The following is a 15,089-nucleotide window of genomic DNA, read 5'->3' as shown; positions in this document are numbered from 1 at the left end:
GTGTGTATATATATTATAGAATATCCTGTGTATATATAAATATACCTTATTCTATATTGTTATAGTATAGAACATTGTTACATGTCTGTGTATGTATATGTATGTATATCCATATTTATAACATATTCTTGGTATATATATATATATATATATATATATATATATATATAAAATCATAGAATATCCTATGTGTAATACATAGTTTATTCTATATTATATATGTATATATAATTGTGTATATATTATACATATATAACATTCTTGGTTTATATATATATATAATTATAGAATATCCTATGTGTAATACATACAGTTTATTCTATATTATATAGATATATATATTATTGTGTGTGTATATATATGTATATTATACATATATAACATATTTTCGGTTTTATAAATATATGTATTAGAATATAGTGAATGAGTGTACACACACATACATATGTGAGTGTGTAATGATATAGTTATGTATGTAGAAAGATAGGAAGAGGTGTATATATGTGTGTAGAGAGAGGCAGGAAAGATTTCTTTCAGTGTTTGGTGCTTGTAGAGTGAGAAAAAGAGAAATACATGAAGGTATGGTTAAAGTTAAAGCTTCCTCGGTTGCCCACGCCATGTGAATATTCATAAAGAACAATAATGATAATAATAATAATAATAAAAAAATGATAGATAGTTCAAGATATAAAGATAGATATATTCTGAGACAGACAGAGAAAATAATATGTAAAAGAGAAAGAAATTCTATGGAATCGATTGTGGATATAGATAAATGATTATTGAGTTATGTGTTGGTTGTTGTTTTAGGTTTCGGCAAGTACTTACCTCCTTCGATTCTAGTTAAAAGATGCGACATGAAACTCCCTTGTAGAGCCTTTCACATGCTTTCTTCCACCGACTCTAATCCCATATTTCCATCAAGAATTCACAAAATGGCGACATCATATCCAATCAAGCTGGTCACTTGCTCTTCATTCACTGCCTAAATATTTTTCATTTAATCATTTAAATCGTTTACATACTTTATTTATATTAAGGAAAATTACAAAAAAAATTATAGACAGAAAAAAAAGATAATATAACCAATCAGTTTTCTCTTTTTATTTTCTATCGGTTTTCTGCTAAATATATATATATAAGCATGTATTTTTTGTTTTTTTTTTAAGAGCTTTCATGTAACTCACTGTAATATCAACCAATCAGAAGCGACTATTCCAAATTTCTGCTGAACTTATTCTAGTACAAATGTCGTCGATGTTATCGTTGCAGCAGTATGCGAGTGGTTCAGAGGAATCTATCAACTCCGGCTCCGAAGACGAGACGCAAATCCACTTAAAAACAGTTGACCAGACCAGCTCCTTATCGGCGAAAATCTCCATCGTCGCAGCTCCTGACGTTGTTTCAAAGGTAAATAAATTAGCAACAACAACCATAATATTGACTCCCTCCCACCCTTCCTCTCTCTTTCTCTTTGTTTCTTTCTTTCTTTAACTCCCGCCATGTGCTTCTTCTCATTCCTCAGCATCTCTGTCTCTCTCCCTTCTTTCATCTGGTTTTTTACAACACCATCTCATTTACTCTTTTACTTGTTCCAATTATTTGACTGTGGCCATGCTCGAGCACCGCCTTTTTAGTCGAGCTAATCGACCCCAGGACTTATTGAATTACGGTGGCGTAAACACACCAGCATCGGTTGTCAAGCGATGTTGGGGGGACAAACACAGACACACAAATATATATACATACATACGACGAGCTTCTTTCAGTTTCCGTCTACCAAATCCACTCACAAGGCTTTGTAGAAGTCACTTGCCCAAGGTGCCACGCAGTGGGACTGAACCCGGAACCATGTGGTTAGTAAGCAAGCTACTGACCACACAGCCACTCCTACGCCTATCTCATTTGTTTACAATATGATTTCATCTGGTTCAAAACGTTCTGTGTTATTGATGTGCTATATTCTAACACCAAATCGATACACATACATATATGTACGTGTATATATATATATATATATATATATATATATATATATTGATAAACAGAAGGGCATGTTACAATGTAAATTCTTTGTTCATAAATAAATATATATTCATTGAATGATATATATATATATATATATATATATATATATATATATATATATATATATATATATATATATATATATCCTGTATAAAACTGTATTGTAATCGAACTGTTTTAGATAGTTTTAAATGTTCTTAAATTTAAACTGTCCCTTGTTCTATAAGTAAAAACAAGGGGTTAACTTTCATTGTTATTCTTCCGGTTTTACGTTTAGAGTTCAAATCCCGCCGCGGCCTAGTCTGTCCTTCATCCTTTCGGGCTCGGTAAAATAAGTATCAGTTGAGTACTGTGTTAATGTAATTCACTAGCAATCTCCCATAAAACTTCAGGTCTTGTGCTTATTGTAGGAAGAATTATTGTGCAGTTACTCCACTAATTTCAACTATCATCTTTGTATCCAGCTGACTGTACTTCTGGTGTTATTTATGACATCAATAATTATATCCTAATTGATTTACCACATGGTTAAAAGTAAAAGAAAACTAAAACACAGATTTCTCACCGTTGTCATTGGGTTCCCGGTGGACACTGAATGTGCAGCCTTATGGTCAAAAGATTTCCAACCGTAGCCATTTCGTTTTAATTTCAGGCATTCTATTTTGCACTATGGTAGTTGATGTTTAATCCAAGTCAGCCCTGATCAAGCAGACAGATCTATGATGATCGAAGACGTTCATACAATGATCAGTCAATGATTCTAGACTTTGTTTGTCTGGGACTATATTATTCATTGTGTCCTTCCTTTTTTAAGGCGAGTGTGAGTTTGGCTGTTATTTCCCAAAGGGTCGAGCAACCAAATGATATTTTTCTCGTTTATATTTAATTACATAGTTTATATATATTTTATCTACTCCTGGCGAAATTTGAACTTGGATTCTAGTTTATCACTGCAAGCAATTTAGACTGTATCCATTGCTCTATGCACCAGTTCTGTCTAACCTACAGATAAATATTTATAATCATTCAATGAATATATATTTATTTATGAACAAAGAATTTACATTGTAACATGCCCTTCTGTTTATCAATGTACAGCTATAAACCTTACAGAACCACTTTACTTACCAATCATCAAAAAAGACTGTTCTCTTGGCAACAACTCTGAGAAATCCTCCTGGATGCTGTTCCTCTTCCAACTCCATGTTCTCATGCACTAGGTAATATTTCCCCCAAAATTTGATTCTGCAGTGTAACACCTTCGCTAATGAATATTCCAGTTACCACTCCAACCCAACAAGGCTTTGATAATGTCCCTTGACAGTTTGACAGAAAATGGGACAAGGCTAGCCCTTTGAACCACCTGCACAGGAGCCAGTCCAGCGGCACTGGCAACAATCTCACTCGAATATCTTTACAAGTGCCAGGAAGGCGACGCTGACTGGCCTTCGTGCCCGTGGCACGTAAAAGCACCCACTACACTCTTGGAGTGGTTGGCGTTAGGAAGGGCATCCAGCTGTAGAAACTCTGCCAGATCAGATTGGAGCCTGGTGTAGCCATCTGGTTTCACCAGTCCTCAGTCAAATCGTCCAACCCATGCTAGCATGGAAAGCGGATGTTAAACAACGATGATGAACAGTGTCTGAAAATTCTTGACTTGCTGGAGTCTTTTGCTGTGAGGATGACATAAGCATGGCAGTGATGTCTGCTAAACCTATTAATATGGAGAGAGAGAAAAACAAAACTGTTCTCCTTTTGTTAATCCAGTGAGCTTGGATCATTTCCTTATCTTGCTTCACATGCATCTGGTTGTCAGGTGAGGCCTTTGTGAAAATTAACTGAATGTTTTTATTGTGGTTTATGACCAGCTGTAATGTAAATAAGCCTGAAAGATAAGACCATCTGTTATTGGCCATAAAACCACTTACTCTCTCATCCTTATTTTCAACCAGCCGGGAGTGGGCTACAAGCTTTGCCCCACCCACCACAATAGATACTTCATGAACGCTTCAGTTAAATGTAAGAGATTAGGCCTTTTCTTTCCTAACGAAACCTTTAAGTGTTGCTGGAAAAAGGTAAAGGTGAAAAGAGGATATTATATGAAAGATGTGTGCGGATATTTCAAACTCCATCTAAAAAGGGACTTTCTCTGCTCTCAACAAATCTATTGTAATTTTTTCAGTTGTCACAAAATGTATGATGATGTAAGATCTTATTGGCAGTGACCTGGCGGAACCGTTTCCATGCTGGACAAAATGCTTGACAGAAAGATTTCTTCAGTTTGTCTGGAACATGAGTGTGTGAGTTTCTTATTAGGCAGGTAGTGCATGAAGACATTTGGTCTTCCTCATACAAGATCAGAAGGGGCCAATTTTTATTTGAAGCCATCAAGGACAAGAGGAAAGACTGCTACAAAGCTTTTGAACAAACTCCAACATCCCCCCCCTCCTCAACCGAACATGCTTTGGTTTTTCCCAGATGAGAAAAATTTCTGCCAGGATCAGATGGGGAACACACACAACAGCCGTTGGCTTGCTGTGTCCCCAAAACATGTACAGAGTGATAAGAATCAAAATGTCCAGTCACCATCATGGTGTTTGGAGTGATCACTAGCGATGGCGCCATTACATTTCCATTCATCTTCCCACATGCCCTCAGACTCAACACAGAAGCCTACATCAAGTGCCTGGAGGAGGTAGTGCTGCCCCGGGTGAAGAGTGTGACTGCTGGAATATCCTATGTCTGGCAACAGGATTCTGCACCACGCCACACAAGCAGGAGAACCCAGTCATGGCTGTCAGACAATTTCTGCGACCATATCACCCCTAACATCTGGCCACCTCACTCTCCAGACCACAACCCCCTTGATTATTATGTGTGGGGCACAGTTGAGCAAGAGACCAACAAAGCTCCTTGTAACACCAAAGATGAACTGAAGGCAAGGATTATGGCAGCATTCACCAACTTAAACAAGGAGAACGTCCAGAAGAGTTGCAGGGGATTCCAAAGTCGTCTGGAGGCCGTGGTTGAAGCCAATGGCAATTTTTATTGAATAAACTTAGTCTTTAGCATTTCAAGATATTTTTATGTAATTTTGGTAAATATATCTGTTAAAATGAGATGCCAGTGTCATTTTCATTTTTGTGTAATTTAGATGACAATTTGTTCCCTGCACCCTGTACATATATAAAATGTACAGAGAGAGAAGGAGAGAGTCTTCTCTTGGACAACTTGTCACCAATCTACAAGCCTTTTCTCATCTCATCATGGAGATGTAATAACTTCAAATCTGTCTTCACTCCTTCATCCCAGGTCTTCCTCAATCTCTTTCAGTCCTACAAATTCCATTCACTTTGAACACACAGTATTTATACAGCTGTCTTCCATCACAAATATCATATGACCTTATGCTTCATACACAAGCATCATACAATCTATTCTTCACACACTGAGGGGAAAAGTCCAGTGGTAATAATTCCCTGAACATTTTGCAACCAGTTCTTATTGCTGTGTTTTCAGAATACTTGCCCCTCCTGCTAATTAGGTCCCTCAGGTAACAGAAGCTCTCAAATACGTCTGGGGAATTGTCTGAGCATTAGATGGAGTGTTTTCTCATACATTCTCAGTACTGCTGGTGCCTCTGCACCTGTCACAATGAAAAGTCTACCTTCTCTGTTAACTTTCCTGCGATTTCACTTCACCTCTGTTACTCTCTGACCTATCTTTTTTATTCTTGTAGCAGTAACAATGATGAGCTACACCAGTCTTCCATGGGGGGGGGGATATTACTTTGCTTGGAAGCAGGTGTGGGTCGGTGGCAGGAAGGGTATCTGGCCATAGAAAATCTGCCTCGACTACTGCTTGGTACCAGGCTTTTGCTAATTGTTTTAGGTGCCTATGTAGTCATAAGGAAACATAGACACCTTCTCAGCACTCCCCATTTCACTTAGACCCAGTGGCACAGCCAAGATGTGACAGCTAGAAAGAAAGGGCTGCACCAGCACATAGTCATTACTCATTACTGTTGAAGTCACATGAAAATGAAGTACCTTGTACAAAGAAACAGTGCAACATCTAGCCCACAATTTGAACCCACAACCTTATGATCATAGCTAACATAACTAACTACTGAACCAGTATCCTTCACATAGCTGAAATTACATGAAATTATATTCTAAAGAAAAGAGCAAGGTACAGGTCATGGAAAGGCCAAAGTTCAATGCCACGTTAAGCTGCCTCACAGATGGAATCAAATTAAAACCAATGTTTATTTTTTAATGAAAAGCAACAATGCTAAATATAAACTTACCGCCATGTGTTTTTGTTCATGTTCATAAGAATGGGTGGATGAATAAAGCTAAAGAATTGGAAATGCATGGAATCTGTACTCGGCTGATTTAAGAAAGGTAAAATAAACCTTAGGTAGTTTGGAATATGTTCAGATCCCACTTAACAAATGATATCAAGAAGAATCTGTATTGAAACTATACTCATCATCATCATCATCATCACCATCATTTAATGTCCATTGTCCATGTTGCCATGGGTTGGATGCTTTGACCAGAACTGGTAAGCTGCGGGGCTGCACCAGGTTCCAGTCTGATTTGGCATGCTTTCTACAGTTGGATGCCCTTCTTAACGCCAACCAACACCAAGAGTGTAATGGGTGCTTTTACATGTCACTGGCACAAGTGCCAGTTGCCTGACACCAGTATCTACCATGACTACGATTTCACTTGGCTTGACGGGTCTTCTCAAGCACTTGATGATGGCAGACACCCAGCATGCAATGTCAAGGCAAGAATATGCACACATACATGCACTCACACACACACACACCATTTCTTTTTAGTTATCATCTGTTTTTTTTTTCTTTCTTTTTTTTTATTCTTCCACCTTGCCAATTCAGCCAACCACCACCAATATTACTATTAATAATTCAATCATTTAAGGCCTATATTCACTACCCTTGTTTTGTGACCAACCATAAGCAATACATTCTTCTCATATTCATTGTGACCTTCATGTAGAGAAAGAATGTTTGTTACCAAGAAAGCTGGCCATTTCTGTTGATATGTCCTACATAAAATGTACAATTTCTAAATACTTTCTCTTTCTTCATCAATTTTATTTTTATTATTACTACTACTATTGTTGTTGTTGTTTCCCATTTCTAACTTCCTCTTTTGTGATTGGATTGAAAACAAATTGAGCTGCTGTTAATCACATTTGTTATTCAAGTTGTTAATGTGTTATTAGGAAGACTGAACAATCATTGCTGTGTATTGCTTGAGCTGTTTACAAGAATTTTTCTTCACAAAAGATCGTTTATTCCCAACACCAGTGGGGAAAGGCCAAGGAGTCAGTTGACTCTCTTACTTAAAAATAGTTATTTTTGTTAATTAGTATGTTAAACACCAACAATAATTTGCAGTGTTGCCAATCAATATTAAACTTACTAAGTATGGTGGATTGTCAAAAATAAGAACTTTACAGTACTTTGTTTAGTTTTGGCATGCTGTACTGGGTTCAAATCCTACTAAGGACAGCGTTTGCCTTCTACTTACCTACTAGTGTGGGACTTGAGGAAATAATTACTACTACTACTACTACTACTGATAATGATGATGAGGAGGAGGTGGATGCATGCATGCCCTGATGCAGTACCAGGCAGTGGCTCTCATGGCTTTTGATCTTAATTGATTGGAAGTGTTATCTTGTACAGTGTTTTGTCTTGGTATAACAGTTGGGCTACAACAAATATTCAATTTCCATCTGGTCGAGCACCCATGTAGATGCTTCTTCATTGGCACAGCACTGAAATGGTTACAGTCTCAAGACTTTTTTATAAGTCTGTGTATTCTGAGACTTTATTGAGGATTCCATTGTTTGTGCAAGCACACAGGTAAAATACTTAACTGGACTCCTCTACTTTCGAAACCTTGGGATATACTGCATAACAGGAGAGAGAAAAAAGAAAAGAAAAATGGATGAGGAGAAGGAAAGGGGCAGACAGAGAAAAGAAAGAAATGGAAGCTATTTGGCCAAATATAACCTAAATTTCTAATTGTAATTGAAAAATACCGAAACAGCATACAATGTAATTTTTAGAATAGAATTCTTTGATAAAAATGAATAAAAGTAAACAAATTACACGATATACAAAGAAAAAAGAAATGAAAATAGAATATATAAAAATTAACGAAGGAAAAATAAAATGAAAACAACAAGTATTTTTATCAAGAGATAAGTAATATCACTTCAAAGGTGGTTATAGATTTATTTGACGATCTCTTGGGGATTTGTTTGGTCTTTAATGAGGATTTATTGCAAAATCAAATCATATCAAAAGTAAGCCTAATTTATTTTAGAGAGGAACACAAATGGTTGTGTGTGTAGGTAGGTAGGTAGGTAGGTATGTTGTGTATTGGTTAAGTTGTTAAGTGAGCCAAAAGTTATGTTATGTCAGTTAAGATAGTGTAACGAGATGTTACTGTTTAGATAAGCTAAGAATCAGAAACACATATTTGGTTTTAGATATAAATAGTAGGGAGAGGTAGAATAATAGTGTCAATGAATTAATTTATTTGTTTCACACTTCACTGGTTTTCTTTCTTTTTCTTTTTTTTTTCCAAACTCCGTGTTGTGTCAGATGATTCTTAGATAGTCCGCATTACTCCTTAAAGAGCATAGGGCTGTGTTTATTTCTTTTTTAACTCTAAGCAGTTAACTCTAAGGCCTTGTGGAAAGAAGTAAGGAGGCATCACGTCCTTCATTGCTGACAACCCCTAAAACCATGACAGTTGCAGGAAATTTTGTATGCATAACCCCTGGATCGTCAGAAGGGTCTGCACATAACCATCTGTCATTTCTTTTAACTTTTTGATCTTGGTCCAACCCATGCTAGCATGGAAAGCAAACGTTAAATGATGATGATTATATCTATGGAGGCATAAAATAATCTCCCCAGTTCTATTTACCATTCGCCCTTTTGCATTTAAACCAACCATATCTAGCTAAAATATTCCACCCATTTTAGATTCAAACTGACCAGATCCTACCTCTCACACTTACCCTACAATGCCATTCCAGAACTGAAACAGTCACATCATTGAAATGTTCAAGCTACAAGATAATGCTTGATTAATTCAAAACAATGTGAATAAATAAGCAGGACATTAGACAGAGTAATCTGAATGCTAAAGGGTTCAAGTATCACTGGTGAACCCCCTTTTCCATCTTCATACAAGGACTCAAAGTAAGAAAATCTTCATTGAGTTTTCCAAGATACATAAAATGAAAATCAAGTGAGGGTTAGCAGCCGGGAGAGTATCTGGCTGACAAAACAACACCTCGGTAGTATATCTGTCTAACCCATTCTAGCATTAGGAAACGGATATAAAGTACACACATTCTATTACATGTGTATATGTGCAAAAAAAGAAAAAAACAAATAGAAAAAAAACATGGAGCAAATGTTTTGGTGTCAGTGATGTCAAGTTTAGTAGTTACCCTTGACATAATGTTCAACTTCCTTCCAACCAGTTGTCTGTTCTTCCAGAGCTGATCAAAGATAATCAATAACAATTACTATATTAATGTTCTAACATACCCATTTTAATCACATTATTAACATTGAATAAGAACATCAGAAAACTGCAGAGGATTACCATATATCTGCTGGCGGCAGTCTTAGAAGATTCACTACATTCTATTTATTTATTTTATTCATTAATTTATTTTGTTCTTTTTCCCACCCTAGTGTATTAGTTAGGATGGTGTACTCTTTAACTAACTATGTTACCATTTATTTATGTATGCAGTAGATACTGAAGTGCTTTCTTGAGGTAATACAGTAATTGAATAACATAAGTGAACAGTTGATGCTACGGTTTGCAGTGTACATGATGGAGAGTGAGAAGAATGAATTCCACTACACAGGAGGAAGTTCATACTAAAAGATGTTTGTTTTGACATGTAAGACACTGCAGCTTTTCATTTGGAGCTCAAATCTGTTGTATTGTACATAGACCAGCTACAGAGGCAGGAGCAGTAAATTGTGAATGATCTTACTATTTATCCCTTGAGCCAGTGAGTTGAGCTCATATTTAAGTGGTTGTCGTGATGACAGTGGTAGTTGTCTGGATCAAGCAAGCTGATGGTTAAATGCATTGTTGTTGTTGGCACTCCGTCGCTTGCGACGTCGAGGGTTCAACTGAACAGCCTGCTCGTCAAATTAACGTGCAAGTGGCTGAGCACTCCACAGACAAGTGTACCCTTAATGTAGTCCTCGGGGATATTCAGCGTGACACAGTGTGACAAGGCTGACCCTTTGAATTACAGGCACAACAGAAACAGAAAGAAAGAGTGAGAGAAAGTTGTGGTGGAAGAGTACAGCAGGGTTCGCCACCATCCTCTGCCGGAGCCTCTTGGAGCTTTTTTAGGTGTTTTCACTCAATAAACACTCACAATGCCCGGTCTGGGAATCGAAACTGTGATCCTATGACCGCGAGTCCGCTGCCCTAACCACTGGGCCATTGCGCCTCCACTATGGTTAAATGCATTCTGTATGTAACCATTCCATCTATTTTAATATGGCTGTGTCTGTTATTTGTAGAGAGATGAGAAGTAGATTTCACCAACGCTTTCCCCTTCAACTTAATCTGTTGTATGGTTGCGACTGTTGAGTGAGAGGGAGTCAGTCTTGTCTGGTGTTGTTGCATAGTCATTGTCTGCGAATGAAGAGACTAGAGACTTGAGCTGCTAACTTATTTGATACAAAACAAATGAAGTCAAATGAGAGTCCCGGACACCTTATTTAACAGGGGCTTTCAGCTGTTGCAGTGACAGACAGTAACACCCCTGTAGGATTGAAAGTAAACTCATTGGACTCTTATAATAAGAGTAATGTGCTTTATTCACACCAGAGGGCGTTTGGAGTCTTACGTTTAGGTAGTCGTAGTGCATCATGTGAATACATTTCTTTTTCTCCCTACTTTGTTAAATTATATATCCAGACCTTCAAAGATATAAAATCAACCACTTTTTATCTATGGACCCCCTTTAATTACTAGTTTATTTTGGTGGACCCCATAGCCATTTGATGTTTAAAAACTACTTTTATAGTCACTTCTTTCAAAATTCCTATTTTGTTTTTCACACACTAACTTGTGTAGATTGAACTAAGTAAAATGTTAGAGGAAGACTTGTCCTAGCTGCTTCTTGCATCATCATCATCATTTAATGTCCGTTAACTATGCTGGCATGGGTTGGACGGTTTGACCAGGGCTGGCAAGCTGGGCCCAGTCTGATTTGGCTTGGTTTCTACAGCTGAATGACCCTTCCTGAGGCCCAGCCCTTGTTTTCAAGTGAGGTACTTTCTTCTACTCGTCTTCATACATCTAAAACCACAGAGCTTAGAGACATGAGCTAACATCCCCCATTGCCCAAGTAATGTCGGTAAGATCACAGAAAAACTCATACATACATACGCGAGCACAATTGGCTCCTGTGCTCTTTCTGTCTTTCAAATCTCACTTACAAGCATCGGTCGACATATGGTTATAGAAGAAGGCACTTGCCCAGTGGTTGCAAAGTGACCTTCTTAACCGGGAATACATTTCTAACTGGAAGTAAAACACTAGCTTCTATCACTAAGTTGCACTCAGCCCAAGTAATAATGGCACTTTATCTATTCTTTTGCTCATAACAATGCTCAAAACAGCAGATTGTGTATTATTGATAAAAAATTAACTTCTTGAACTCTTTTGTATTGATTATTAATTATTGGCAATGCAAGCCAGCACTAGTTTCTTGTTTGTTTTTTTTTTATTTTATTATTTCATTTTTTAAAAATTTATTTTATTCTGGATATTCCTCTTATCACACCTACTTTTTGATTTGCCGTTCTCTTCCTTTGGATTTCAATCTGCATGGTCAGAAATGACTGGCAACTAGAGCTCTGAAAGACAAACAGCAAGAACACAAGAACACTGCCATGTTATTTCTTCAGCTCCACTTGAAACCATAATAACAAATGTCCTTATCCACTTAAAACAGAATTTTTCTTCTGGCAGACTCTGTCATGGGCCTAATTCCTGGCCAACCTGTTTGACTCTTGTTATTCTTTGTTAAAGTCACATTATATAACATTCACTGAAATATCATTTCCATTTCATTTCGTTTCTTGCTTCTAAAACGGAGCCAAATAGCCTTCTTTCTCTCTTTCTCTCTCTCTCTCCTTCCTTCCTTCCTTCCTTCAGATTATGTTTTCAGCTTGGATGAAGGATGTTTCAGCTCGGACTGCTCCTACACTCGAATACTAAGCAATGCAAATTCTTACTGCAGCAGCAATGAATCATGAAATTTGGCTGATATTTTCTATTGCCATTCTTTCGCTCTTTAATCCATTTCATCATTTCCATCATTTTCGTCATCGTCATCATTTTGATTTTTTACTTCTCTGATTTGTTAAATTATATTATTGCCTTGATTCTGGGCCGTGATTCTTAGGGACATGCTCTTTACCAAGAACTACAGCCAATGTGCGCGGTATCTCAAAAGCAGTCATGTGAGGTTTTAGCACAATCATTTTGGCGCCATCTATTTGGCGTTGCCAATTCAACTCCCTTCAACAGCGACCTTTATTGACATCAGACATTTCAATGCTTCTCTATTCTCAGAAACGTTAGCATGCTGAGCTTAATGCTTAGCGGTATTTCGTCTGTCTTTACATTCTGAGTTCAAATTCCGCCGAGGTCAACTTTGCCTTTCATCCTTTCTGGGTCAATAAATTAAGTACCAGCTAAGTACTGGGGTCGATTTAATTGACTCCCCCCCCCTCTCCCTGAATAAATAAAAGCGCAATATATTTGATTGCCTGAGACAGATGGACCTGAAGCAGACCTGGAGTAGAAATGGGATCTTTGTGATATGGATGCAAATGATGAAGGAAATGTACGGTGTGATTTGAGGGTGGGTTTGGCTGCTATAACTTGCAGATCAAACATATACAGGGTGATAGCATTTCTGGTTTGACATGTGAGCAGTAGGCTTATGTGATTTGCAGTAATTTATTATTTTTTTTTTTTTTTTTGAAGAGTCAGTCACTGATCTGGCCCTGAAGGAGAAGCTTAGTCTTTGAGATGCAGTTTTCAGTAGCATCATCGATGTGAGATTACCATGAGATATCATTAGAATTTGTGAAAGCTAACATTTGCAGCAAATTTGTGGGGCCTTTATCAGTGTGTTATTCATATACCCACGAGAATATAGTGCAAAACTTGTTTTTCTTGATGCGTATTGTAATTGTGTTGACAGAGGATTGATAGTTATCTTTCCACTAGGGAATGTTTTTTGATGTGTCTCTCTCTCTCTCTGTTAATGAAAGCTGTGGGTGTCTGATGTAGGATGTTCTTGGTTGCATGTTGGTGACGCCAGACTGCAGAATGTTAACAGAGAAAGGAAAGCTTGTTAATATCATCTGCATAGAAGTGTGTTTGTTAAATGTAACAACAAGTAGGTCGCTAATATTACAGAAGGAGAAGTGTAGGGAAAGCTGTATTGATGGAACTATGAGAGGTACATCAGAGGCTGTAGATAGTTTAGAATGTGGGTTGGAGAGAGTTCAGTCAGTGCACGGAATGCACTGAGAGGAAATGTCCGATCCGAGAGATGGGAGAGAGACAGATGAAGTTGATCAGTGAGCAGCAAGATGGCAACTAGGAAGTTCTCATGCCAGACATGGTAACATTCCTTTACACAAAGTTGTCAAATTTATAAACTTCATACACCTACATATATAAATATATATAAAATTTAAAATTTATTAATAAGGGCAGAAATTGATATTAATCAATTAAAACCAGTGGTCTAGCATATTAAAAAAAATCCAAAGCTTAAAATTATATTACATACAAAAATAAGAGGAATGACCAGCAAAAGTGGACTCCTATATGCTAGAAATAGATGCTGAATCATCCACTTTTGCTGGTCATTCCTCTTATTTTTGTATGTAATATATATATATATATATATATATATATATATACACACACACACAATCTGCTCATAATTAATGTCTAATATGCAAATGTTATACATTTATATGTGTGTACCTGTGTGTGTACACACAAGCATACAGTCTACCTAACTGCTAATAGAAAGTAATGTATGCAAATACTGTATGTGTGTGTGTGTTTAATAATACCAAAATTTGTCATATTCATATAAAAATATTCAAAATATGCCTCTTCTTCCACCGGAAAGACTTGCTATTTTTTAGCTATCCATTTGCAAGTTTAAGACATAAATCAGCTGCCAAAATGACATAGCGACTGCTTCGTAATACATCCATGCAATATGCCTGGCCTGGGGTTAAATAACAGCACTACATTAATGAAAGAGCCTCTGTGTGGTGACTTGAATTGCTAGATATGGCAGCTAATTCTCCATCTAGCAGAAGGACATGTTGGTTACTGTAGTTAGGGGTACATTATGTATGAATAGATAAAAATGCAATATATGTGATTGGTAGAGACAGACGGGCCTGAAGCTGATCTGGGGTAGAAAAGGGATCTTTGTGATAGGGGTCACAAATAGTGAGGGATGGATGATTTTGACAAACCTGGCTGATTGATTGACCAAATGATTAATCAAACAAGCAATATGTTGATTGGTTAAATAGTTAACCAATTAACATCATCATCATCATCATTGTTTAATGTCTGCTTTCCATGCTAGCATGGGTTGGATAAGAACCTGCTACCAGTTACTCTCTCTCTCTTTTTACTCTTTTACTTGTTTCAGTCATTTGACTGTGGCCATGCTGGAGCACTGCCTTTAGTCGAGCAAATCGACCCCAGGACTTATTCTTTGTAAGCCTAGTACTTATTCTATCGGTTTCTTTTGCTGAACCGCTAAGTTACGGGGGACATAAACACACCATCATCGGTTGTCAAGCGATGTTGGGAGGACAAACACAAACAAACATATACACGTACATACATACATATATATATATATATACGACGGGCTTCTTTCAGTTTCCGTCTACCAAATCC

General features: G+C 37.2%; 2 protein-coding genes across 2 annotated transcripts in view; one reads left to right on the top strand and one right to left on the bottom strand.

Moving 5' to 3' along the window:
* The window catches only part of LOC106870025 (actin-binding protein WASF3), a 128,344-nt gene extending 127,322 nt beyond the window's left edge, over positions 1-1,022 (bottom strand). Inside the window, exon 1 of the mRNA XM_052974523.1 lies at positions 829-1,022. The gene's annotated coding sequence lies outside the window, so the exon portion shown is untranslated. The remainder of the gene's footprint in view (positions 1-828) is intronic.
* Positions 1,023-1,218: 196 nt separating this feature from the next.
* LOC106870024 (pre-mRNA-processing factor 17) overlaps positions 1,219-15,089 on the top strand; it is a 72,967-nt gene continuing 59,096 nt past the window's right edge. Inside the window, exon 1 of the mRNA XM_052974345.1 lies at positions 1,219-1,410. Coding sequence (XP_052830305.1) covers positions 1,249-1,410 — 162 coding nt within the window. The 5' untranslated portion in view covers positions 1,219-1,248. The remainder of the gene's footprint in view (positions 1,411-15,089) is intronic.

This window comes from Octopus bimaculoides, chromosome 18, assembly GCF_001194135.2.
Source record: "Octopus bimaculoides isolate UCB-OBI-ISO-001 chromosome 18, ASM119413v2, whole genome shotgun sequence".
Lineage (NCBI taxonomy): Eukaryota > Metazoa > Mollusca > Cephalopoda > Octopoda > Octopodidae > Octopus > Octopus bimaculoides.
Note: the sequence above shows the minus strand (reverse complement) of the source record. Positions and strands in the feature narration are given on the sequence as shown.